This window comes from Cebidichthys violaceus, unplaced genomic scaffold (genome assembly GCF_023349555.1).
Source record: "Cebidichthys violaceus isolate CVI_PGR_0920_01 unplaced genomic scaffold, fCebVio1.0.p SCAF_25, whole genome shotgun sequence".
NCBI lineage: Eukaryota > Metazoa > Chordata > Actinopteri > Perciformes > Stichaeidae > Cebidichthys > Cebidichthys violaceus.
Window position 1 is genome coordinate 3,118,490 of NW_027176428.1, and position 23,625 is coordinate 3,142,114.

Below are 23,625 nucleotides of genomic sequence, written 5' to 3' on the forward strand. Positions count from 1 at the left end.
CCTGACACCGCACCTGCTCAGTTGCACACACACACACACATACACACACACACACACACACACACACACACACACACACACACACACACACACACACACACACACACACACACACACACACAAGGCAGCCTTTAGTACTTTCTCTGAGCTACACCAACAGCCCACAGCCATGCTTACAGGGCATTTCCTCTAGGAAGCCAAATCCCCTCTTTTCTCGGCTCACCTGGCAGCAAAAGAAACAAGATGGCAGAAAACTTTTTAAATGTAAAGGTTGGGGAGCAACTTTGTCGATAAAAACAGAATCAGGATGCGAAGAGAAGGGGAAAGAGGCTTTAAGGGGGAAAAAGGGGATTTCATTTGCAGGGTTTTGGTTGTGTTGGCCTGTGAGTGGGGGATTGATAAAGGATGGAAGGAGGGAGAGAAGGAGGTAGGTGAAAAAAACCCTGAAAAGCGGAGGAAAGAGGGTGTAGTCATGTGCCATAAAACGTCACACTGTTTTTCCAGGGCCAAGTCCTCGCTCTGTTTCTAATGAACTCATTTATTCTGTTTTGCTGGCTTTACCTCCACCAGCAACCTGCCCCTCTGAATGCTCTGCTTCAGGGTTTGTTGAGCATCTAGGTCTGTCCTATGGCATTACTTTTGTTTACTTAACGCTCACCATCGATCAAATGCAAACCTAAGACTGTTCTCCACTGGCAAAGGCATTGCCAATTAGCATTTCCTTTTTAAGCAATGTTGATTGCAAGTGACTGATTAAATGTTGTTGATGCATCACTATGTAGCGTGTGAAACCAAATACAGTCTCTTTCCCTTAAAGATGTAAAGACAGAATCCTTAAAAAGGGTTGTCTTTGTGCCCATATCTTCTGGTCCGTGTCAAACAATAGCAACAAAGGCAAAAACATCAATCAGCAACACATTTTGTGTGAACACAAAATCGCATTCTGGTTTTGGCCAAATATTTAATCTCTCTCTCTCTCTCTCTCTCTCTCTCTCTCTCTCTCTCTCTCTCTCTCTCTCTCTCTCTCTATGTCTCTGTCTCTCCCTCCCTCTTTTCTTTCTGAATAATATGCCACTGGGAAGTGAAAAAAAACCCAGAGAGCACCGATCCCCACTCCTCCGCTCTTCTCGGCTGCACGTCTGTGATGTCATAATCACTCACATCAAAGGCTGTGCGCTCAACACGGCGACTGTCAGCTTCCCTGGAGGCGTCATTAAAAACGAACAGAGCAAACCGAGCCAAGCCTGACAGAGACGCATCAAAACTTCCTAACACGCACATACATGCGCAGGCGGGCGTGAGCACGCACACATGTTAGTGTGGATGCATGTGCTTTCAGGTGCGTGAACACTCTAACTGAAATGTATCACAGACACACACACATGCACATGCTAACACACAAATATGTAATCATCAAATCATGTATCCACAAAAATAAAATGCTCACAATGCATATAATTCGTCATACACACATACAGACACCCACACACACATATGCTAACCATTGAATATCTACCTCTTCTTTACGACAGTGTCAAAAATCCCCCATCCTAGCATGTGTGACAAGGAGCCGAGCATTCAAACGAGGCATGCGTTGCTTCCAGCTGCATTGCACATGTGAGTGGCAACATCCACAGCATGGGAACATCTGTTGTGAAGTTATGCTGTCGTGATGTACATTCATGATGCACAGTCGTGTTGCAGAGTGTGCACATAAATGTACAAAATAGCCTAGATCCACCACGCTTTTCATCTCTGTCTATCTCTCACACACTAGCCCACACACGTGGATGCATGCACGCACACGCACACACACACACACACACACACACACACACACACACACACACACACACACACACACAGAGGCACACACTCGTTTACACAAACAGGAGGAAGGACTATAAATAGTATGCCTATGATGCGATGCTGTGTGTGGTTTCTCCCTATGGGTTTGTGTGTGTGTGTGTGTGTGTGTGTGTGTGTGACTGTCAAAGTGAAGAGAGAGCGAGGCAGTGAAAGGGAGGAGGGGTGGCAGGAAGAGGATGGATATTTAAGAGAAAGAAGGGCTGTGCTCATGTCTGGTGTACAGCCAGTGATAAACAGAATATGACAAGCATGGCAAAGACAGTCAGTCCCCTTTGATTTGAAATGAATATAAGGCATTCTATGTGATAGATAAGCATCTCGGTTTGTGTGTGTTCACCGGAGTGAATCCAAGAGGGGTTTGTGTAAGATTTTGCTTCTGGGTCGACATGGCGCTCCTCGTGTATGACTTACCCCTGGCAGGGTCTTCTGCTCGTGCAATGCATTCTGGGCTTTCAGGGCCGACTCTCTGGCACAGTAGGTGAGGAAGGCACAGCCTGAAATACAACAAGAGAGAAAGAGAAAGAGAGAGATGATTATAATATGTGTACTGGGGAAAGGGAAGGAGAGAGAGACATGGCTGCACCAATCACAAGCGAATAGCCAAAAACAACACACACACACACACACACACACACACACACACACACACACACACACACACACACACACACACACACACACACACACACAGAGTAAGCCTGCAGCCATAGCTCTGAAACTCTGTCTACATTGCCGCTCTGGGAATTCGCTCGTGTTTGTGTGTGTGCCTGCGCGCTTGTGCAAAGTGAACAGCATTTCAGCGACTGAACAAATGGAACGTTCCTCTGTACACAAACGCAATTCCTATGCATGCAAAAAGAAACATGAAAGTGAGACCAAAAATTGCGACTTCGGAGATGCGACGATTTGTGCATTCTGTTGCGTGAGAGCCATTCTTCAAAACATATCAAATCTGACTGAGCTTTCTCCCTGGCAGTCTGAAATAGCAGTTATCCATTCGTCCATCGCACTCTTCTGGCTGCTGTGACAGGGATAGACATTTCCCTGACAGCTTCTCTCTCTCTCTCGCCCCCCCTTCCCCTCTCCTCCTTCCACCCTTCATTTCTCTGTCTCTCTGCTCCATATGTTCCGAGACTACCCACAATCCTCGGTTTTGTTAGCACCTGGGCTGACATGTGGGGGTGGAAGGAAGATGGAGACGCAGGAGGCAAGGAAGAAGAAGAAGCCGTGGGGAACGTGTAAGCCGTTCCCTCGCCACCCCCTGTTGACAGCGAGGCGCACGCCACTGTCAGAGAGCTGACAAACTGTCAATCTGCAGATCAAGGCTAATGATTCATGTGTTTGACAGTTTAATAAAACACTTACGTACATAGAAAATTGCACAATAGGCTGCGATGACACGATTCAATTTGAGGAAAATATTTTTCACATATTTGCAGGTGTTCTATACTTTTACTCTGGTTCAGAGAATTTAAATTGAATTCAATAAAATTCAGTAAAAGAAGGAAAAAATCATACACAAGGGACGATTAGTGTCTGGGTTTGCACAGTGACGATATCAGCAGACATTTGGAGCATTTCAAGGTTCCTTTAGTGAACAATGAGCTAGACATAAACACTAGAGCTGGAAGAAGAAATTCCATTTTTTGGATCACATAAGTCTCCTAGCAGAAATTGACAAACTGTTCCAAGCAACTCACACAAGCACAAAGAGACAAAAGAACCAGAGTTTGTTCTGGGAACATCAAGGCCTCACGATAGACGATTATCACAGACCCCTCCCCCCATAAAACACAGCCACAGTGCAGTTTAAAGCAAGCCCCTTCCCCTTATCTCTTCCCAGTTATGATTTGCTTTGTTCTTTTTGCATACTGGGGGCTATTTATTGTTAAGGGCAGCACTATGTACAGCTGTATGTAGAAGCAGCATGCCTCCCATCCTCTCGGCTCCGTGTCTTTAACCCCGGGTCGTCCTGATGGCGGGACACTGGGGAGCTCCGCCTGTTGGTGTTTTTAATTAACGGGCCTCTCTCTCATTAGGCGAAGTGGGAGCTGGCCGCTGACAGCTTGGCTACCTCCTCATCCTCTCCGGGTCTGTCGTATTAACGCTACATGCCGGAGCTGTCCCGAAGGAAACACACGCGAGCCTCTGATTCACACGCCTGACACTCATTTGCATGTTTGGAGAACGGGCACCCTCAGCATCCAGTATATTCAGTACTGGAAGAAGTATTCAGATTCAGCAACACCATGCCACAATGTAAATCTACTCCTTGTCAGACGAGGTCAAGCATCCCTTCACCCCTGCTTAGAAAATACATTTATATACAAGAATTACAAATAAAGCCATTACAAGAAATTAAATGGCCACTGGATTCCGTTTTCTATGAACCTAACAAAGAAAATGAGCTAATTCACATATTTGCCAAGTTGCAAAATGTTGACACCGAACGTGTCAGTAGATAAGTTGTTAAAAGGCGAGTCCTGTGCACTCAGCCTATTGTAAATGCAAGTTTAATGGTTATTATGACAATAAATATATATATAAGATCAGCCTCATACCAATCATTATTCTTATTTTAAATCTGCAATCTTTCCATGGCAGCTGCAGAAGTACCCTCTTGGGTACAAGTACCCCTGGTTTGGATTCATTGTATTTATCTGTAGAAACCCTCATACTCAATAGTATTATCCTATGCGTTGTATAAAAAATTGGAATCTTTAAATTAATGACTATAGCTTGAAAATATATATTGTGGACAAAAACACAAATATTTTCCTCTGATATGTAATGAAGTAAAAGTATAGAGTAGCATACAACTGAAACCGAAAGTGAAAAGTAAAGTACAACTACCTCAACATTGTGCTTTAATGCTGTATTCATCACTGAGTGTATACACACACGTATGTAGGGGGAAGCATGCATGCACACGTTAATGATAATACAGTCACACACTCACACACATGAAAAGTGACAGTCAACAAACGTTCAATTTATCATCATTGTCACAAGTCAGATGCTGGCAGCGGCTCTAGTATCTGACTAAGACCCATATTGGCCCAGGAGAGAGAGATAAGCTGTTTGTTTCTGCTGTCAATGCTGCCAATTTGGTTTCCCATCACTTCAAATTCAAATCAACAGCAGCGCAGAGGGGATCTGAGAGAATGTGTGTGTGTGTGAGAGACAAGAGGAGAGGAGAGGAGAGAGATGGAGGGAGAAAGAAAGAAGGGCAGGAGAGCAGAGAGAAAGAGGGGGAGGAGAACAGCAGAGAGGAAAAGCAGAACAGCGAGAGCCGCTCGGTGAGAGAGGGAGAGGGAGAGAGAGTAGATAAGATCACCTAGCTTCTGTGAACACCATCCCCCTGTGTCCTACACTCGCTTCTTATCTCAACCGCTGCAGACACCCTAAAGGGACACACACCCACCGAGAGGGAGAGAGAGACAGGAAAAGAGTGAGACACAGTGAGAGAGGAATATGGAGAAGAAAAGGGGAGAAGATGAAAGAGAGCAGCAAGGGAATGGTGGAGACTGTGAATACTTACTGGTAAGGGAAAGAAGAAAAGACACAAGCTTCAGTAGTGAAATCCACCAACTGTCACCAGGCCTCGTTTAAATGACAGCTGTGTTGGACCACATCGAGCTTTGACCTTGTTAACTGTGGGAAACATGTATTTGATGAGCTGTAGTTTCCCAACAAGTTGAATGATAGGAAACCATATATATATCTACCTATATCTACAGAGATGACATTTGGTTTTTAATTAATGTTCTCAAGATTATATTTGAATCCAACATGGTTTTAAAAAGTGACTTTTCATGTACTCTGTTACGGCTAAAGCATGTTTCATGACATACAAAGTGATGCCACTTAAAAATCAATTGTGATATTTTTCCAGGTTTTCACACAACTGATTTTAAGTAAGTAGTATTTCAGATATTCTGATTCTGTTAGCCGTTTGGTGATTTAATGTTTTTTCTCTAAGAACATATGTCTGATGCTGCCCTGATGAGAACTGTGAGAGTTAAACCAAAACAGGGAATTTTTTGCAACACCAAAACAATGAGCCCAAAGACGACATACTGATACTTAGTACTAAGGGGAACTGTTTGTCACTACAAACAAGCCATTTCACCAACATATAGTCACCGTGATCCGTTGTTGATATAAATATATTGTTTATATCTTTAACTTTTGGTTTAACTTTTTTATTTAATATATTTTTTGCCTGTTAGACAGTCAAATGTAAAGATATTTAGTCCTACTGTGTGTATTTTACGTGTAATTAGAATTGAGGTTAATAAAAAACCCAAATTACCAAAGACAATAGAGACCATGACCTCTCGGACCTCAGTGGTAGCTACACTGTAATCTCAAAATTCTCCTTTGAAACTATTCATGATTGTATTAAAAGTAAAACTACTAATGAATTCTTGAATTAGCACTCTTCAGCGTTACTGGACACATGAATTACTTTTTACCAGCATGCATTGCCTGTCGCCACCCAAGACTAGAGAGCTTGGGGACAATGTTATTGCACAAAATTCTCTAATTATCTCGTGCCTATTAATTCAGGGGTTGTAAAAGGCTGACATAAAAAGTTCCCTCCTCTCACTCTATCCTTTTATTCCCAGCCACAGACGGGGAGAAACTCCCAGTGATCATTTAAATATTTCAGAACATCTTGGTGAGAGCCTAAAAAGAGTCAATAGCATTAAAAAGCTTTATCCACGGCACGGCTGAAACTCCACGCTGCACAGCCCTGGAACTCTGCCTCGAAAAACTTTGGCATGAAACTTTGTTTGAGGCTGTCCAATTTCAGTCAGTCAATAGAAATCTCCACATCTCCCCCTACCTCAGTTGTGTTAGCACTTATCTCCCCCTGAAAGGGTTGACCAAGGACAGTCTTTGCTCAATAAACAGAAGAATGTTTTTTCTTCCTTTTTAAAAGATCGACCTTAAGACAAGAATGTTCTGACTGGATTTTTGTGAGTGCTAAGGCTTAGATAACACTCTTCAATTCACTCTTGAAATGGGTCAGAGTAAAGATGAAAATTCTTGACTCATTGCGTTCAGAGAAATAGCATATAAAGCCTTGGTCTTTTAGTCATATGGTGAAAACGAGTACCGCTGAGTGAAAAAGAGGAATACTAATAAGTATCGTGTTAAGAGAGTTCCTGATTCAAGAATGATACAGTTGCCCTTGTACTGCTGTAAATGGGACACTCAATATGAGCCACGTGATTGTTACTATTAAGCTTATCTGCTTCAAAACACTATCAAATTAAATGAGAAAAGTTGATAGTTGCAATGCAATAAATTCCACTTCTGGAAATAAAATGTATACAGCTATTGCAAATAACTCCTACAGATTCTTTTTTATATGTTGAACACGTCTAACCATCTTAATGTCTCTGTGGAAAAGTTCCTGATCGAGCTATAAACTAAAATGTTTTGGACTAGTTAAAACTGCAGACTGGTCTAAATATCTCCCACTGAATCTAGCATCAAAGTGAAAAACCCAGACAAGCCCTCGCACTTTTGGTTCAGCGAGGAGTAGTAATTCAATAAAGTGAGCAGCAGTCGCTCATATCCCCTTCACCTTAGCTGACCTTTCAGATCATTACTCACAATGGAAAAAAGAGGCCGAGGATGGAGGCTATTTTAGGGGACACGGCCAAGGTCTCCAGGCAGGCACACTCCAACTTTCTCCCCGTATCATCTTAAAATCTTTAATTGGCAGCTGTAAACCCTGATTAAATAGAAAAGCGCTTTGAAGCCCACAATACGAGCTCAGTGAACGCTACTGTACTCTGAGTGATCAGAGAAAAAACACAAGAAAACCCCGTCAATTACTGTTCAGAGACCACATCAAGCATTTTTTTTTCATTCTGTAAAAAAGGCCTTAAAAATTCAGGAGCTGTTTCATGGACTAATGAAGGCTGGTCTTGAGTATGATATCATTTCAGGAGAGTGAGGCAGAACTAAGGGGCAGTATTATGAAAGAGGAGGTGAATTCATTTATAATGGGATGTAATAGCAGTCTCAGCTCTCCTATAGGCGACTTTATGCAGATCCCCAAGTCCTCTCTTCGGGTGAACAAGAAGAATCCGTAATATAGAAACCAAGCACGCCACTGAGAGAATTGGAGAGCAAAAAAACCCCAAAAGTTAATAACCATTATGAAGCATGGAACTCAATGGGACAGCACTACTGTACATCTGCACCATTTTCCCCCAATTCTTAAAAGTGCAGGACATAGTAATTTAGAACAATATCGGCTCCAGTTGTAACGTAATTGCTCTCTGGGTTGAGGGTATGAAGATCATCAAATACAAGTTATACTGTATCCTTGGCAGATACTGAGTTTTGATTGACTGTGAGGTGTCAAATACATTTTAATAACTGGGCATTTCCTGCAAAACTGTTATTTCATCATGCCAAATGAATGTGCTCCGATGGTTGGGGAGTTAGTTTTCAGCAACACACTGAACAAATTTAAAAAATGTGCGAGCAACCAGTCAGGACCATAAAAGCTTAGAAAATCCGTGACATGAAAACTCAATAACTACATGCCACACTCCTGTATCTGCACACAGTGGTCCATTTAGGAGGCAATAAAGAAGAAAAAACAAAACAAGACCCAGAGAGTCGGATGTGGGCATCCATATTAAAAGGCATGCAGTGATCCTGAGATTACAGGTATTAATAGCAAATGCATGCAAACTAAAAATGTTGTCACACACTTTGATGCACTTTCACATTACAACCATAGATAGACTTACAATTTCTATGACATAAAAAAGGGTGAGAAAGAATTAGCACCTTCAATTGTTATCCATGTGTGTGTTTATGTTTGTGTGTGTGTGTGTGTGTGTGTGTGTGTGTGTGTGTGTTTGTGAATCCCTGAAGATAACAAGTCCCATCTCTTGCCCTGCTTCCAGAGTGGCCGTCTCTAAGCTGTGCTAATCGATTGGCGAAGGAGGAAAAAGGGCCAGCGTTTAATGTGTTGCATGTGAAGGATTTACTGGAGAGCAGAGCCACTGAATCAATGGTGTAGAAAATGCATCATTAGGACAGTGTCGTCCCCCCACACCACCCACAAGACCATTCCCTCACCCCCCACGCCACTTGAGAGTCGGAACAGAAAACACACACACATTTATATCCACACTCAAACTGGGCTTACGTGTGATGCTTGAGCTCTCGTGCCACAAAGTAAAAAAATCTTCTTAAACAACACTTGCACTGAGTGAATCACATGTAACACAAATGCTTGAACACACACTTGTTAAAAGCTCCCCTGACACACACACACACACACACACACACACACACACACACACACACACACACACACACACACACACACCGGACGTCTCGAGCTGTCCCCACGATCCGGGCAAACGAATCATCTCACTCTCATCCTACCTCAGCCATTTTGTCTGGAAATGTTTTGAAGACCCAAATTTAGCTTTTCAACTATAAATTATTCAAAGTACAGTGACTTCATAAGATAGCTCAAAAGTCTGCACTGTTACGTATCAGGTTGGACACTTTATTTAAATGTATTGACGCTGACTAATATAACAATGTTTTCATCACCAATATATGTTTACTGTTTCAATGGGAACTTTATACTTGGCAGAGTGGAAAAACCTCTGAAACAGTGTTTAGACTTTAAACCATCATGGGACACTAAAACTCTCTTCTGAAAACCAGACAACACAGCACTTCAAGGCTGAAGGTCTTAATTCATCTCTTCTGTGATTTGGGTTGCTCTCATGCACCTCCAGGCTTTAGGAGACAGGATTACCAATATGCTCAGATTGGACGATTCTGCGCATCATGATAAATGTCCAGTGCCAATGTACCAACAGAGGAAGTAGTGCACTCATAGTACGCCTGGCTTTCATGCACAAGACTGGAGTTCAGCTTTTGTCACAAACCCAGTGCTTTGGCTGGTTGTCTAACCTTAACCATATTCTGTATGCATAACCATAGCCTTCCTTAAGCTTAACCATAGTGTGTCAATTTTTCAAGAATTTGTTTTTGTTTATCTCGATGAACCAACTCCTAGAAGTGAATGGAAACGCACATTGATTTGCATTTTCTTTTGCGGCTTCTCTATAAACAGACGGACAGACAGACAGACAGACAGACAGACAGACAGACAGACAGACAGACAGACGGAGTATGTTGTCTCAACAGTCAGATGAGCACCTAGCAAAGCCGATTAATCAAAAATCCGCCTACAGATGAATCATGTATCACTAAGAAGACAAAGTTCTTCAACTCTGTCATGGGAGCGGCCCCATGTCTTATCCCCCCGGTAAAACACTTACAGGATAAACACTCCTATTAATATTCCTCTGTGCACCTCTCCTCTCCTCTCGACTCGCCTCTCCTCTTCTTTCCACTCCCTGTCCTATTATCCTGCCTCGGCGGACATCCTGTCCTGTCCCGTCCGCCTTGCCAACCTGCAAGATGGAGATGAGAGGACGATCCAATGCAGAAGGGGAACATGAATCATTACACTTCCTGTTGTTGCACGCCGTCCGGGGAAGGAAGAGAGAGGACGCCCCCGGGGCTCCGATTGATTCCGGAGACTTAATTGGGTTTATTAGCCAAGATGTTGGGCCCCGCAAGGAGGCTCCCAGAGGCCGTCGAGTCCCCCCCACTCCCATTCCCACTCTTCTGAAGGAGAAAGCCTGCGTAATTGTTTTCCCTCCATCTTCTGTGTCATTGTCAGATGGGTCCTGCGGGATTATTAGCAACCCCAGGTCCCTCAATAATTCATCCAGAGCTATTTATACACAGATGGAGAGTCCTCTAAAGTCTCCCCCAGTGAGCTTATCTGACGCTTAGACAGACAGAGTGAGAGAGAGAGAGTGATGAGGAGAAACAGTGCTACAAAGGGAAAAGCAAGAGAGAGATAGAATGAGAAAAAATTGGGAGGGACGTACAAAGAGAGTAAGGAGGATGGAGAGAGGCGATCACAAAAAGAAATGCAAAGAAATGACGAAGGGAAGGAAACAGTGTATAAAACAGTGAGAGCGAGAGACAGCAGCGTTTTAGACACAATGACAATGTTTCTGGTGTGCATTGAGTTTCAAGGTGAAACTCTCTCGTCTGCTTTGCCAAAGTGAACAAAAGCACCGTCCCGGGAATAGCACACCCTCACACAACACACATTAATGGCTTTTAATCTTCCCCCCTTTTTCCTCCATTTAACACAATTAAGATGTTTGCAAAGCTAACATGGACCACTAGTCGCTATAGGAAGGACACGTGAAAGACATCCAGGGATTTCCATATGCAAAGTAAACACAGTTATCCGTCCTTTCTAACGTGTCAGTGCGTAAGACCAACAAAACAGCAGCCAGCCATTTCTTAAATCACCTAATAATTCAAACATAACATTAACACATTAGCATATCAACATTAGCGCATTAAGTAGCTACTAATCCCAAACAGATAGCGGTTGTGCTACAGGAGGCTGCATGCTTTTAATGGCTTTGCAGGTACCTGCATCTTTAAGCCTGTAAGTTGAGGAGACATTTTGTTGTCATCGGGCTAATGAAGCCTTTGGCGCACAACGTTGATTTTCAAAGTCCCTTTGTTGGTGCTCCAGCCACAGATAATTATATATATTCATCCCCTTTGGCAGTCACTTTTATCCAGCTCATTTAGAAAGCGTGGCTTCCTCTTGGACAAATTGGGACATTGAAAGGCAGATTGAGTGATAGTTTTTACATTTTGCATCGATGGCACATTAATCAGGGCAACTATAGCTAAGGGAAAAGACTTGCTTAAACACCCTGTAAAAAGCTGGTAATTTGTCTGTTTGCAAATAGTATCACAAAAGTTATGTCATTATCTAAAATACATTCTTTCTGCCTGCATAAATAGAAAATGTCTTGTACTGTAAATCCATAATTGACTATAATATGAGAACTGCTGATTAATTTACAGAATAAGCAATACAACTAGCTAATGTTTTTTTTATTTGTTTTATTTAAAGGCTTAAGTGAGGCACTGTTTTACAGCTCATAGTCTATAATAGGTCAGTCTACTGAAGTGAGTTAGGGAGTCACCTGAACACAAAGTGATATTATTAAATTAGAGCTTTTTAATAATCAGAAACTTTGCTACACTATGCTGAACAAAAACAATTATTGGTTAATTATTCACCTTGTCATGTTTTTCTCTTGATGATTGAATTAAATTAGCTTGATAAAAATAAATAATAACAACTTTAGTGTTGCAGAGTACAACGTGTTTTACTTAAATTGAAACCACTTTTGATGAAAATATTTTTGAAACATTGGAAACTAATTCTCTATTTTTATTTATGAAGTGGGCTTTTGTTAGCTTTGGGTACAGCCTATGCCAAATTAATTGCTACTGCCCAGTGCGTCCTCATGGTATTGGAAAACGATCCATAGAGGAACGCATTGTTTTCTCTCTCTCACTCTCTCTCTTACTCCTACTCACACACACACACACACACACACACACACACACACACACACACACACACACGCACACACACACACACACACACACACACACACACACACACTGCTGTTGCTCCGGGGGGAAAGCAAAGCTTATCAACTAGCCAATGCTCACAAACTCATACACACGCCTGCGCACATGCACAGACTTCTCTGTCTCTATCTATAAACCCATGAAATCATTCCACACCAAGTGAGGCGGGGTATGTACAGGTTTGGCCAGGATTCCCATCTCCTGTTCTGTGATTAAAGGACCAAACTAATGGGCTCTGTCTCATTGGGAACCTGTGTGGGACTGGTAGAGACCTCAGAAGCCATTAAATTGCAAATCTGTAATAATTTGCTGAAGGCTTTCTGTCCAGATCATTCCCTGGGCTGATTTGTGCATTGCCACTCTGAATGGCCAAGCACAAACCCAGCTGAGCCCACCGGCTAGCCAGCCAAGTTAGTTTACTAGAAGGCACGCTCCGGATACACACAGGGCCATATTTACTTTACAAGAAACCCCTGTGCAAACTTGTGCTGCTATTTTTCATTACATTTCTACCCGATAGGAAGGCAGCAGTCATTCAATCATTCATTCAAGCAATCATTAAAAGACATGAGAAGGTGCACACAGTGATCTGAGGTGTCTTTGATCAGCACACTCAAAAAATAAAGAGAAAATAGTTTAAATAAAAATACTTACTTAATATTTATTGAAAGACATTTCATACCAAGTTAATTTGGCTGCCATAACATGACAATAACATTTATTTGTATAATCGTTTGTTCTAGCTAATGTTTAATATTTTAATAACAATTAATAGCAATTAAATTCATAAAAGAAGAAAAAAACGTATTGATTTCTGAAGAGTGTGTACATTTGTCTCCTAGCCACCTCAATCATGTGTTAACAAACTCGGCTTTTTCACCTGCTTTTGAGGTAGACAACCGCCTCTGCAAAATGATCCTCACAAACTGCATGAACCTGCTTAAATCCAGGTCATGTTTCCTCACTTATTTGCAAGAGCCTCCTTTAAAGACTTAACATAGGTCTTTATGGAAGAACATATTTTACCAATCAGCTTTTTTATGTGATAGATAGGGTCCAATGCTCAGTTCAAGTTTGAATTTAGTCAGATTATGTGTTTTTCCTGTTCTTTTTATAACCAAATCAACAATATTTTAAGTAAAAATACAGTTTCATACAAAGTGAAAAGACAAAGGGTCTTATTTTATTTTTGCTACTTAGAGTACTGGACATTACTTGAGAACAGCAATGGTTTGTCCAGACTTTGGGTCACCTAAAATGCAAAGAACCTCTTTGCTACTATATGTTGATGGCAGTGTGACTGAACCGATATGTAGCAAGGAGCTACTTTGCAAATGTCCACTCATCTATTTTTGAAGATGCTAAACACACTAAAGCTTAAATGCTATATTATACTGCACAGCCACATTAACATGTTGAAATATAGGAGCCAACGTACACAGGCAAAAAAGATAGACTTACAAATATACAGTAAAACCTGTCCAATTAACATGTTGTCAGAGACCCATTTAATATGGAGGGCACTTGCTTATTTACCCTCGAGGTGGCTGGAGCTGCAGGAGTCTAATTCTGCTCCCATCCCAGGAAGGTCATTCTCCCTTCTTGAGCCATGATGGCCACAGAGTAGTGCTTAAATCTGGCAAAACGCAGCCTATAAATTACAGCAGAGGACAGAGGGGTCAAAGCCTGGCATGGAACTGGGCCAGAAGCTATCAATCTGCCGAGGCCAGCGAGGGCGACATCTGTCTCTGGGACTCCCTCACTCTTTTTACTTCTCTCTCTCTGTCTGTCTTTTCTTCTCAGCCCCTTCCCTTTTCCTTTCATTCCCTTTGCTCACTCTGTGCCTGTCATTTAACAATCTCTCTGTGACTCCATTTTTAGTCTGCACATCTCTTTACAATCTCTGCTCTCATTCTTGTGTACTGCTCTGCCTCTTGATACTCTTTGTCTGTCTTTGTGTGCAACACCCCCACCAGAACTCTCTTCCATGGATCTCCCTCGCCTCTTTTCACGCATTCTCTTACATCATCCCCGTTTCAACATCTCTCTAATTCTCCTTCCCTCTCTCCCTCGCTCCCTCTCTCTGTCTTGAGCTCCTTGTCGTTTTACGCACTCTTGCACCATCTCCCTCTGCAGCGATATGTTTTGGTCTATCTGCTCTCCAACCGGCAGGATAGGGTAAAGCATTGATGTACTTTCCCTCAATGTGATGCCAATATGATTTGAATGGTAATATCTGATAGCAAAAGGCACTGATTTGCACAGTTTTTTGGGGAATTAAAATAGAATAATAATTATCTAGAAACATCTAAAATATTTCAAAGCTGTTCAGTTGCCTTTTGTCATTCAAAACTCTGCAAAACTAAAGATAATTCAGAAATATGAAATGGAGCAAAGCTTCTCTGACCTGAGTTGCAAACTTCAGATTTCCCCGGTGCGTCTGTTAAAAAGATATCCTAGTTTAAATGTAAGATGCTGAATCTTGGAGACAAAACTTGTCAAGCCTAATCGACAACAAAGATTTGGTTTTGGTCGATACTTACTAGTTTCATCAGAACATTCTGCATTACATTTGCTACCCAAACCTCTGAAAACTTCTGCATGACTTATTAATCCTCCTCCATTTTCTGAATCAAACTTGGTCTTGAATAATTGAGAGAGATCTTTGAAAAGCCCTAACCTCCATTCCCACCTTCTTTTTACAAGTCAACGTGGTGCATTTTTAATTGGGGAACATGAATGAGGCATGAAGGGAGATTGGAAGAAAGTGAATTGAATCAGGGACACTCAAACCTGGCAGTCGTCGCACAGCACAGGAGATTGTGTACACCCGTACAGAGAAAGCTAAATATGTATGACAAGTCACACATGCTCAATGATCTCTGACTTGCTTTCTATGTGGGACAAATAATACATAGCTTGTGTATTCCCTGATACGTCACTTCTAGTTATTTATAGCATTTGGTTGAGAACATCAATCCAACTTTCTATGAACCATAAATCTGAATGATTTGTTTAGTGTATATGAGCCAGTTGTGTATGAGTTAAAATGGTAATTGAAAGTACATGTATCACTGGTTGGAGAAATTGCGAGGGCTTAATACAATATATAAATGTGGAAGGTAATATTGATTTGTTTTTTCTGTGATATTAAAACATAACTTGACCTTGAAAACAATGTTATAAATAGTATGAAGAGAAAAACAACAACTTTTGATTATATAAGATATTAGATAAAAGGTATTTGGAGCAGAATATGTAACAATAATGAATGCTTGCTGGATATGCATTAATGGGCCACTGCCACAGTTAGCTGTGATAAACTTTGGCTCTATTCTTCATAATGCTGCTTTGTCATGCTGCTATTACCTCGTGGACAGCCTCTGCAGAAGGGAGAGCTGCAGCTGGACCCACTTTCATGAGCGCACTGAGGGTTTGAGTTGGGTTTGGGCCTTAAATGTGAATATTAGAATTAAACATTAAAAGTTAATATGAAGTACTGCTTATAGGGCTGATATTTGGCACATGCAGTAATATACTCTGCAGTTTAATTGCACACACACACACACACACACACACACACACACACACACACACACACACACACACACACAAAACCATATGCACATAAAGGGATGAGCACACAACAAATATACAGAGAAAATGTATACACCCCTGTATAACACACACACACATATATATATATATATATATATATATATATATATATATATATATATATATATATATATATATATTGTACACAAACAGATAGTAGGCGCGAATATTATAATATGTCCTATCATAATGCCTCCTGACTGTGCAAAGCTTGATAAAAGGAGCATGCAGCTCTAATCCAAAAGGCAAAAAACACCAGTTTCCAAGTGCACACACAAAAGAGATTCTTAACCTTTTGAGTGGTGAACAAAGGAAATGGTGTTAACTCGTTTACACTGAACAACAACATACAGAGCATGGTGCCCACGTAATTGCATTGCACAGATAAGAAAGCCAGAAATGGAACAAAATGTAAAGTATATATAGTTGAAAAAGAGACAGAAATCACATGTGGAGACCAAAGCAGGTCATTTTATGGGAGCAGTATGGGTGAACCTATACATGTTTGTTTTTATCATTATATTATACATATCATTCTCTACGCTAATCCTGAACTATAATGAATTTAAAAAAAACTAATTATATAAAGCTAAATGAAAAAAAAGTGCAGGGCCCTTCCCCACAGGACACTCTTTTATTAGTAATGATATCATCAGCAGAACAAAAGCAAATCTCAAAAACAACATGTAAGACTTTCCATCATTTCAATAGTATTGCATTCCCCATCTCCTGAACCGGCCACCGGTATTTGCAGGGGGGCTTGGAAGTAGTATTAAGCGTACCTAAAAGATTGAAAAGGCCTAAAGCGTCAACTTTTTAAAAATTGAGCACCAAGCACAATAAGACTTAGATGATGCAAGAGCCTTGAAAACAGAAAATATTTACTTCTCTAAGGAGCGTTTGTCAAAAAAGGATTTTTTTTTTCATCCTTTGGAAGAATGGTACACTGGGGCATTGAACTTGGCAACAGGAAGAAGCAAGAAGAAGGAAGGTGCAAGTTGTTTAGCCTCTCTTTATGGAAAACAAAAGTTGATGAAACATTTTAAGGTAGACTCTATTTTAACCTAGCTGTGGGCTATCGACCGATGAGATTAATTGTGTCAAAACACAAGAAAGCTTTTCCACTGTACATGTACATTTTCAGAGATGTTTCTTGCCTCAGACAATGTTGGAAATAGTATAGATCATTTCCAAAAATGATCAAAATAAAACACCACACCCCTGGAGTGATTGTCACACCAGAAAACCTACTTAGAAATAGCTAATAAAAATGTCTGTCTGTCTGTAAAAAATGTTGAGATCAGTAGCCTCTCTGATCTGCAACGATGGCTACAAATCTTCAGTGTTGTGGCTTTCCCCAGGTCAGCACCACTGTCCACAGTGAGCCATGACTTTACCATGTGGAACCATTACATACACACTAGCACCCTGATTTCTGCTGGCTAGACAATTTTACTGCATGATTCTTGTAGACGTGCATGTGCATCAACCGAAAAGTTTTCTGTGAAACAAGTTAACCAGATACACCCGAGGGTCTTCTCTATAAATGACACATTAAACCCTCAACGTTGTTACTGGTAGATATGTTTAACTTTGTGCTGAATGTATGCCTTTGGAGGGGAAATGAGATGAACATGTGGGTACAGCCATCCCTTTACATTATCGCTCTCTTTCTGCATGTAAAGGTCAGTGGTTTTAATGAGAGGGCCGCTGAGGTCAGAGGAGCCAGAGGGCTCCTCCTCCTGACAGGGCTCATGACTCCAAACCTGCTGTTAGCATGCTAATCCTCGCAGGAGCTCTATGAGCACTCCCTCCTTTGGCTTGGCGCGGTCATCTCTCACTGTGACTAACTGGCTCCCTGCTCGGCCATCATCCGGCCCACATTTGACAGTCCCCTCCAATAATAATGGACAACAGAGGCAGTGCTGCCTTGACAACGGCCCTCCTGACAAATTAGGCTCACTGTACTCCCCGCTCTGGCTCCGCCTCTTGTTTCCCTCTTGTTGCTTGGCAGTTCTGGGCTGTGCCAGGACAGGGGTGTTGGTGTCAGTGCCGTGTGGCGCTGGTGGTCGGGTGAACTTTAGTAAGAAGCGACCCCCTCTGTGACACATGTTGCCTTTCTCCATGACAAAAAAGTCAAAATCGATTGTGATGCGTCTTCATAGAAACGGGGCACGATGTGGGGCCTGAGTGCGCATTCTGAGCTGAGTGGAGGATTCTGGGCCAGGGAGGAGAGGAGGAGCACATTAACACACACACACACACACGTGCGTGCACACACCAATCCCAAACCAAATGCGAGGGGAGGAGAGAGAGGGATCCCACAGAGAGAGGATGATGCAACGAGAGTGAAATTTTTCGGCCAGAACGCATGCTGCATTAACACAGGCCTGCAGGACGAAAAAACACACTCGCACTTTCTCTCTTTGTTCAAAGCCAAATTTGGTTTTATCCTCATTTTCTTTTGCACACGGTACTCTAATGGCAACCTGTAACACCTAATTGCCTGCAATAAAACACAGCATGAGACTTTCATGTTTTTGGCATCGTGACTTCCTGGCCTCACGAAACACGATGAGCCCAATGATCTGTTCTGAGCCTACTCCCTTGACACATTCACTTAAAAGGGTTGAAATATCAATACTGTAGACGTTCAGAGGGAACCATAACTCCCTTTATGACCTGCGTAGATTATAGCCCCCATCTGTAGCATAACCCACCGACAGTATGGGTAAATTTAAACAAGATCATCTCACTGTATCTCCACTTGCTTGATTTTAAACATTATTAAACCATTTTCTCAAGTATTGAGATGAAATTACAAAATAGCTTAACAGCGAAGATATTATCATTAATCACCAACGCTATTATATTACAGGGAGCTAGTAGTATCTTCTCTTGAAAGTAGATGATTTGCACTAAAGACCTGTGACGTTTACATCACTTGCCAGGTCAAAATGGACTATTTGGCCCATATCTTAATGAGGTTTCAACACCTGCTTTGACTTTGAGCAACTCCTTGGCTTTGCAACCACTTTAACTGTCTGAGCCTATGGCGAGAGCTGTTGCTAATGTATTTAGTTTGGCCAAGGAGAAATATATTACTCACATTAAATTACCACCAAATGAAACAACAGCAGTTAAACAAACTTGGTGACAGTTGCATTTGCATTTGCTTGAGAAAACGAAGATGTAGACAATAAAGGTTTGGCAATGGAACACAATAACGCCTGAAGATGTGACAGCCGTAAACAATAGATAACAACCTTCAGCTTTTTAATGTCGTCCCCGTATCATCGCGGCTCAATTGCCCTGGTGATTATTACATGAAATCAGGCTGATGAATAGTGCTAGAAATCATATCTACACCTTCTCTTCCTGAATAGACCCCCACCTCCCATGCTGCAATGCCAGAGAGAAGAGAAAGAGAAAAGGGCTGGCTCTTTGTGCTAGCTGTGCCTCTCAGCCCTGTTGTGCACGGTAGCAGCAGCAGCCGGTGACCATTATAAATGGCCTCTATTAGCATGGCTCGGTTGCAGAGGGGAGAGAAATAAAATCATTGGGAGAATGTAGGCCTGCGCTGGTGTCCCTGCGCTCGCTCCCAGCCTCTGCAGACCCCCGTCCCATGCTCCCCTCCTCCTCGCTCCCTCCACCCCTCCATTCCAAGGGGACAGAATCCTAAAGACTAGATTACTAGTGATACATGGAGTCATTATGGGGAGGGTTATGGCAATAGTATCACAGGCACGGCTGACAATGGCTATAATAGGGGTCTCTTTCTTCGGAGGTAGCTTTACCATAGCAAAGGCTGTTTCTTTAGGCTTGTTGATGTACAGGAGAACAGAAGGGCCTTTTATTACCTGCCGTAGCAGAAAAGGCTCTGTATTATCTGGCTGAAGACCATGCTTATTTCTTTGTAAAAGTGCCATGTCACTTTGGGTAAAGTTAAATGAATGCAACAGCATCCCCAGATGAGGCATTACATTGTTAGCGATGACAGTTACACATACTGTACAAAGTATGTGCCATTGGGAGAGAAAAAACAGAGGTAGAAGAAAATTGTAAAGGAAATGGCGATTGATCATCTACAATCTTTGTATTACCACAGCCATTATCCAGCATGTCACTGAACAGGCAACATGTCCATGCAGGCACAAAAAGGGAAGACAAAGGGCAAAGAGGGAAAGCAAAGAATGACGGCTATCAGGCAGAGTTAATGAAGAGCAGAAAAGATGGAAGAGAAGAGGAGTTTTCTCGTGGGCCGTTCTATAGACTTCACTCTACTGGAGCATTTCACACCTTAAAGGGTCATCATGCCCTCGGTTTGACTCTTTCTACTCTATAGCAGGACTCTGATAAATGCATACTGCATGAAGGAGCTGGGGGGAGAGGGGAGAGGGAGGAGTAGTGAAACATGTATGTACACATTTATACATTTGTGCAAAATGGACAAAGACATTTTAACCGCCAAAATGGCACACTTGAGTTAAAGGTCATTCAGCTGCTTAGCAGTTTAAACATATTTTTACAAAGCACAGAAAAACAGATACTGCATTCATTATTTATCTTCACAGTATTTGCTTATAAGTGTATTTACTCTTGTCTCAAACTCTAGCTGTGATATCATACCATACCTGATTCATGTTATGCTGTGAAGTCTTCAATAAAACCAGTATGACGGCAGTGCACACAGTCAGTCACTTTGCCTGTTATTTGTGGGACATGCTGTCTTTTACTGCTAATTTGGGAATCTTCTATGGAATCCTCGGGAGGGAATGCGGCCTTCAAGCAGGTTACAGTGAGCCAGTGAGCTGGTGAGCCAGGGAGTAGCTAGTGCCTCCAGCTAGTTAAAATATGAGCGCAGCGGGGGCTCGCTAATGAAAGCGGGGGCCCAGCCCGGGAAGCAGGGCCGTATATCGCGGTGAGGAGACAGTTCTTAGAATCAGCTGGCGAGCCGTGCCTTTAGTTCTGGGGCCACTGGTGATTAACTGTCCAACAGGGAGTCACTACTACAGCTGGGCTATTAATAAAAGATAACCCCCCCCCCCCCCCCTCTCTGCTCTTCTCCACCTCTTTGGTTCCCCCCATGCCTGCAGACAGTCTCTGCCCGCTGGAATTGTTTGTATATCATAATCATTTCCTGACACATGGTGCATGTCATATATCGTTTACATGGGGCAGAGGGGGCTTTAAGGGGGGAGCAAGTGGGACTCCCAAAAAGTGATAGGTCATTCTTAATTTACTTTGCTCCCCTGGGAGATGTCCTGCAGGTATAGCGGATCAATTAGTGACCTCTCGTTAGATGGTGATTTGCAGAGAATGACCCTTCCCTTGAGAGAGGAAAATAAAAAGTAAAAAAAGCACCATCATTCCTGTTGCACCAGAAATACATGGCTGGTCATTAATATTACACCAAAAGGCCATGTAGCATTGTTATACCAAAAGTTTATGATAATTTATAACCCTAACAAATGGATCTTCCCAGCGTGAAACTAGAAACAGTTGTAAAAATAGACCCAAGTAATGAGCAGTGCTGGCTCAGAACATATACAAATCAATTAAAATGTATGTCTGTGCAATTCACATTCATACTTTGTGGTTTAGATTTCACAATAAATAAGCCATTTGACAATCTTAACCCCCCCCCAAAAAAAAGCCTGGAAAAAATACAATATTCATAGGCCTACTCCTCTTGTGTTTCACATGTGCGTACACACGTGCACGCGCGACCGCCCCCCTCACTACCAACCCCCCAACACACACACACACACACACACACACACACACACACACACACACACACACACACATACACACACCCCACACACGCCTACACGCACACAGCGAGAGAGTTACGGGCAACAGAGTGTACGCTGCTGCGGGCAATCAAACACAGCCTCCCCGCTATTGCAACGTGAAAACGTGAGGTTAATAGCCTGGATTTAGCACTGTAGTGAATGGAAGCACGTTTACAACCGCCGGACTAGATGTGTGAATACACCCGTGCACACTGCCCACAGAGGAACATTGCTCCTCCTAATATCACCCTACATAAATTCATGCCGTCGTGACTCCCGATTCGTGACACTCTCATGCTTGGATATGTTTGCCCAAAAATAAAAAAAATAAATGAAGCACTGAATTGGAGAACCAATGAAAAGGAATACATGCCACAAATACAGACAACATAATTCATAAAGTCATTCTTCAGTCGTACAGAAAATTGCACAATTTGTTCTAACCAACAAATCCTGCAGGATTTAGGATCCTCACTCTCCCCAATGTGCGACAGATTTTTTTTACAAACAAGTGGAACCATAGTTGTCTTAAGCAATATGGGTTTCACCCACCTTTGTGCATGCCCGTGAAGCGGTCCTTCAGCACAGTGAGCTCGTAGATCTTGCCGAACTCCTCGAAGAGGGGCCGGAGGTCTTTCTCGTCCAGGTTGCGGGGGATCTGACCGATGAAGAGTTTGATGGCATCGTGGTCTTTCATGGGGATGGTGGCCGGACAGCCCACCGGGCTGTGGCTGTGGCTTAATCCGTTCACGAGCCCGTTCGTGCTGGCGGAGACCACACTGACACCGTGCACCGTGCCGTCCACCTGCCCGTTGGTTAAAGTTGCCATCTTCGGACCGGCCAGTGAGTTGGGAGGGGTACAAACAGCAGCAGATGGTGATGGTGGAGAATCGTTTTACGTTGAAAAAATAAAAGCTGTTGGAAGTCTTGGTCAAAATTTGGTTCCGAGACCGAGCCGTGCCAGAGCCGATTCCACTCTCGTCCTATCAAAGCCAATATTTACACTGATGTGAAAACACATGTAGCATTTGGCGAAGACGCATATCAAAAGCGCGCAATGCCGTTGGTCCCGGTGGAGGCTTTGATTCCTTATATTTATGTCCTACCCAATAACTCGTTCATTGATTTCAAAAAAGAGAGACAGAGAGAAGGAGAAAGGGGAGGGAGAGTGAGAGAGAGAGAGTGAGAGAGAGAGAGAGACCAAGAGCGTTCACTGTCTATTTACACCCACGTTCCCTCGTCCCAGCTTCTTGGCACCCTTTTATTTTTTTGCATTGAGGAGTCGGTATGGGTGTCTTCTCGGTTTAAACGGACAGGACCGGTTCAATCTCTGCCAGAAGAGTGGGGAGGTTTGAATAAAGGGGGACGCTATAATCTCGGCATATGTCAAACCCAGCGTTGTCTGTCCCCCCTTTTCTTATGCGAGGTCCAAGTGGTACATTCCACCAAAGAGCAAGGGTCTATAAATAGAGAAATATAGAGAATACGGTCCTTTGTGCTCCTACTCAGAGCAAATAACTACACATTCACGAACTCATGATAATTCATTACTTCGTGACTGATATGCACACTATTCTTATTAATTGCAATAAGCTGTACAGCTGTCTTACAACAATTTACTCCTGACAAGTTTCGATTCATTCAAAATAAACACTGGCTGCAGATGATATGTGAGAAGGTGGCTGTTGTTTAATTTTGTGCTTAAATCACACTTCGTATCGTCCTAAAGCCTCCCTCATCTACGGCGGCAGCAGCAGTGAATCGCTGCATCCTCTCTTCGCTCCCGGAC

At 42.5% G+C, this 23,625-nt stretch overlaps 1 protein-coding gene across 4 annotated transcripts in view; it reads right to left on the reverse strand.

Annotated features, from left to right (window-relative positions):
* celf4 (CUGBP, Elav-like family member 4) overlaps nt 1-23,096 on the reverse strand; it is a 75,588-nt gene extending 52,492 nt beyond the window's left edge. For all 4 annotated transcript variants that reach the window (XM_068720540.1, XM_068720542.1, XM_068720541.1 and 1 more), the window contains exons 1-2: nt 22,389-23,096; nt 2,281-2,363 (exon numbers count right to left, since the gene is read on the reverse strand). In XM_068720540.1, coding sequence (XP_068576641.1) covers nt 2,281-2,363; nt 22,389-22,665 — 360 coding nt within the window. In that variant the 5' untranslated portion in view covers nt 22,666-23,096. The remainder of the gene's footprint in view (nt 1-2,280; nt 2,364-22,388) is intronic.
* Between the last annotated feature and the right edge of the window lie 529 nt (nt 23,097-23,625).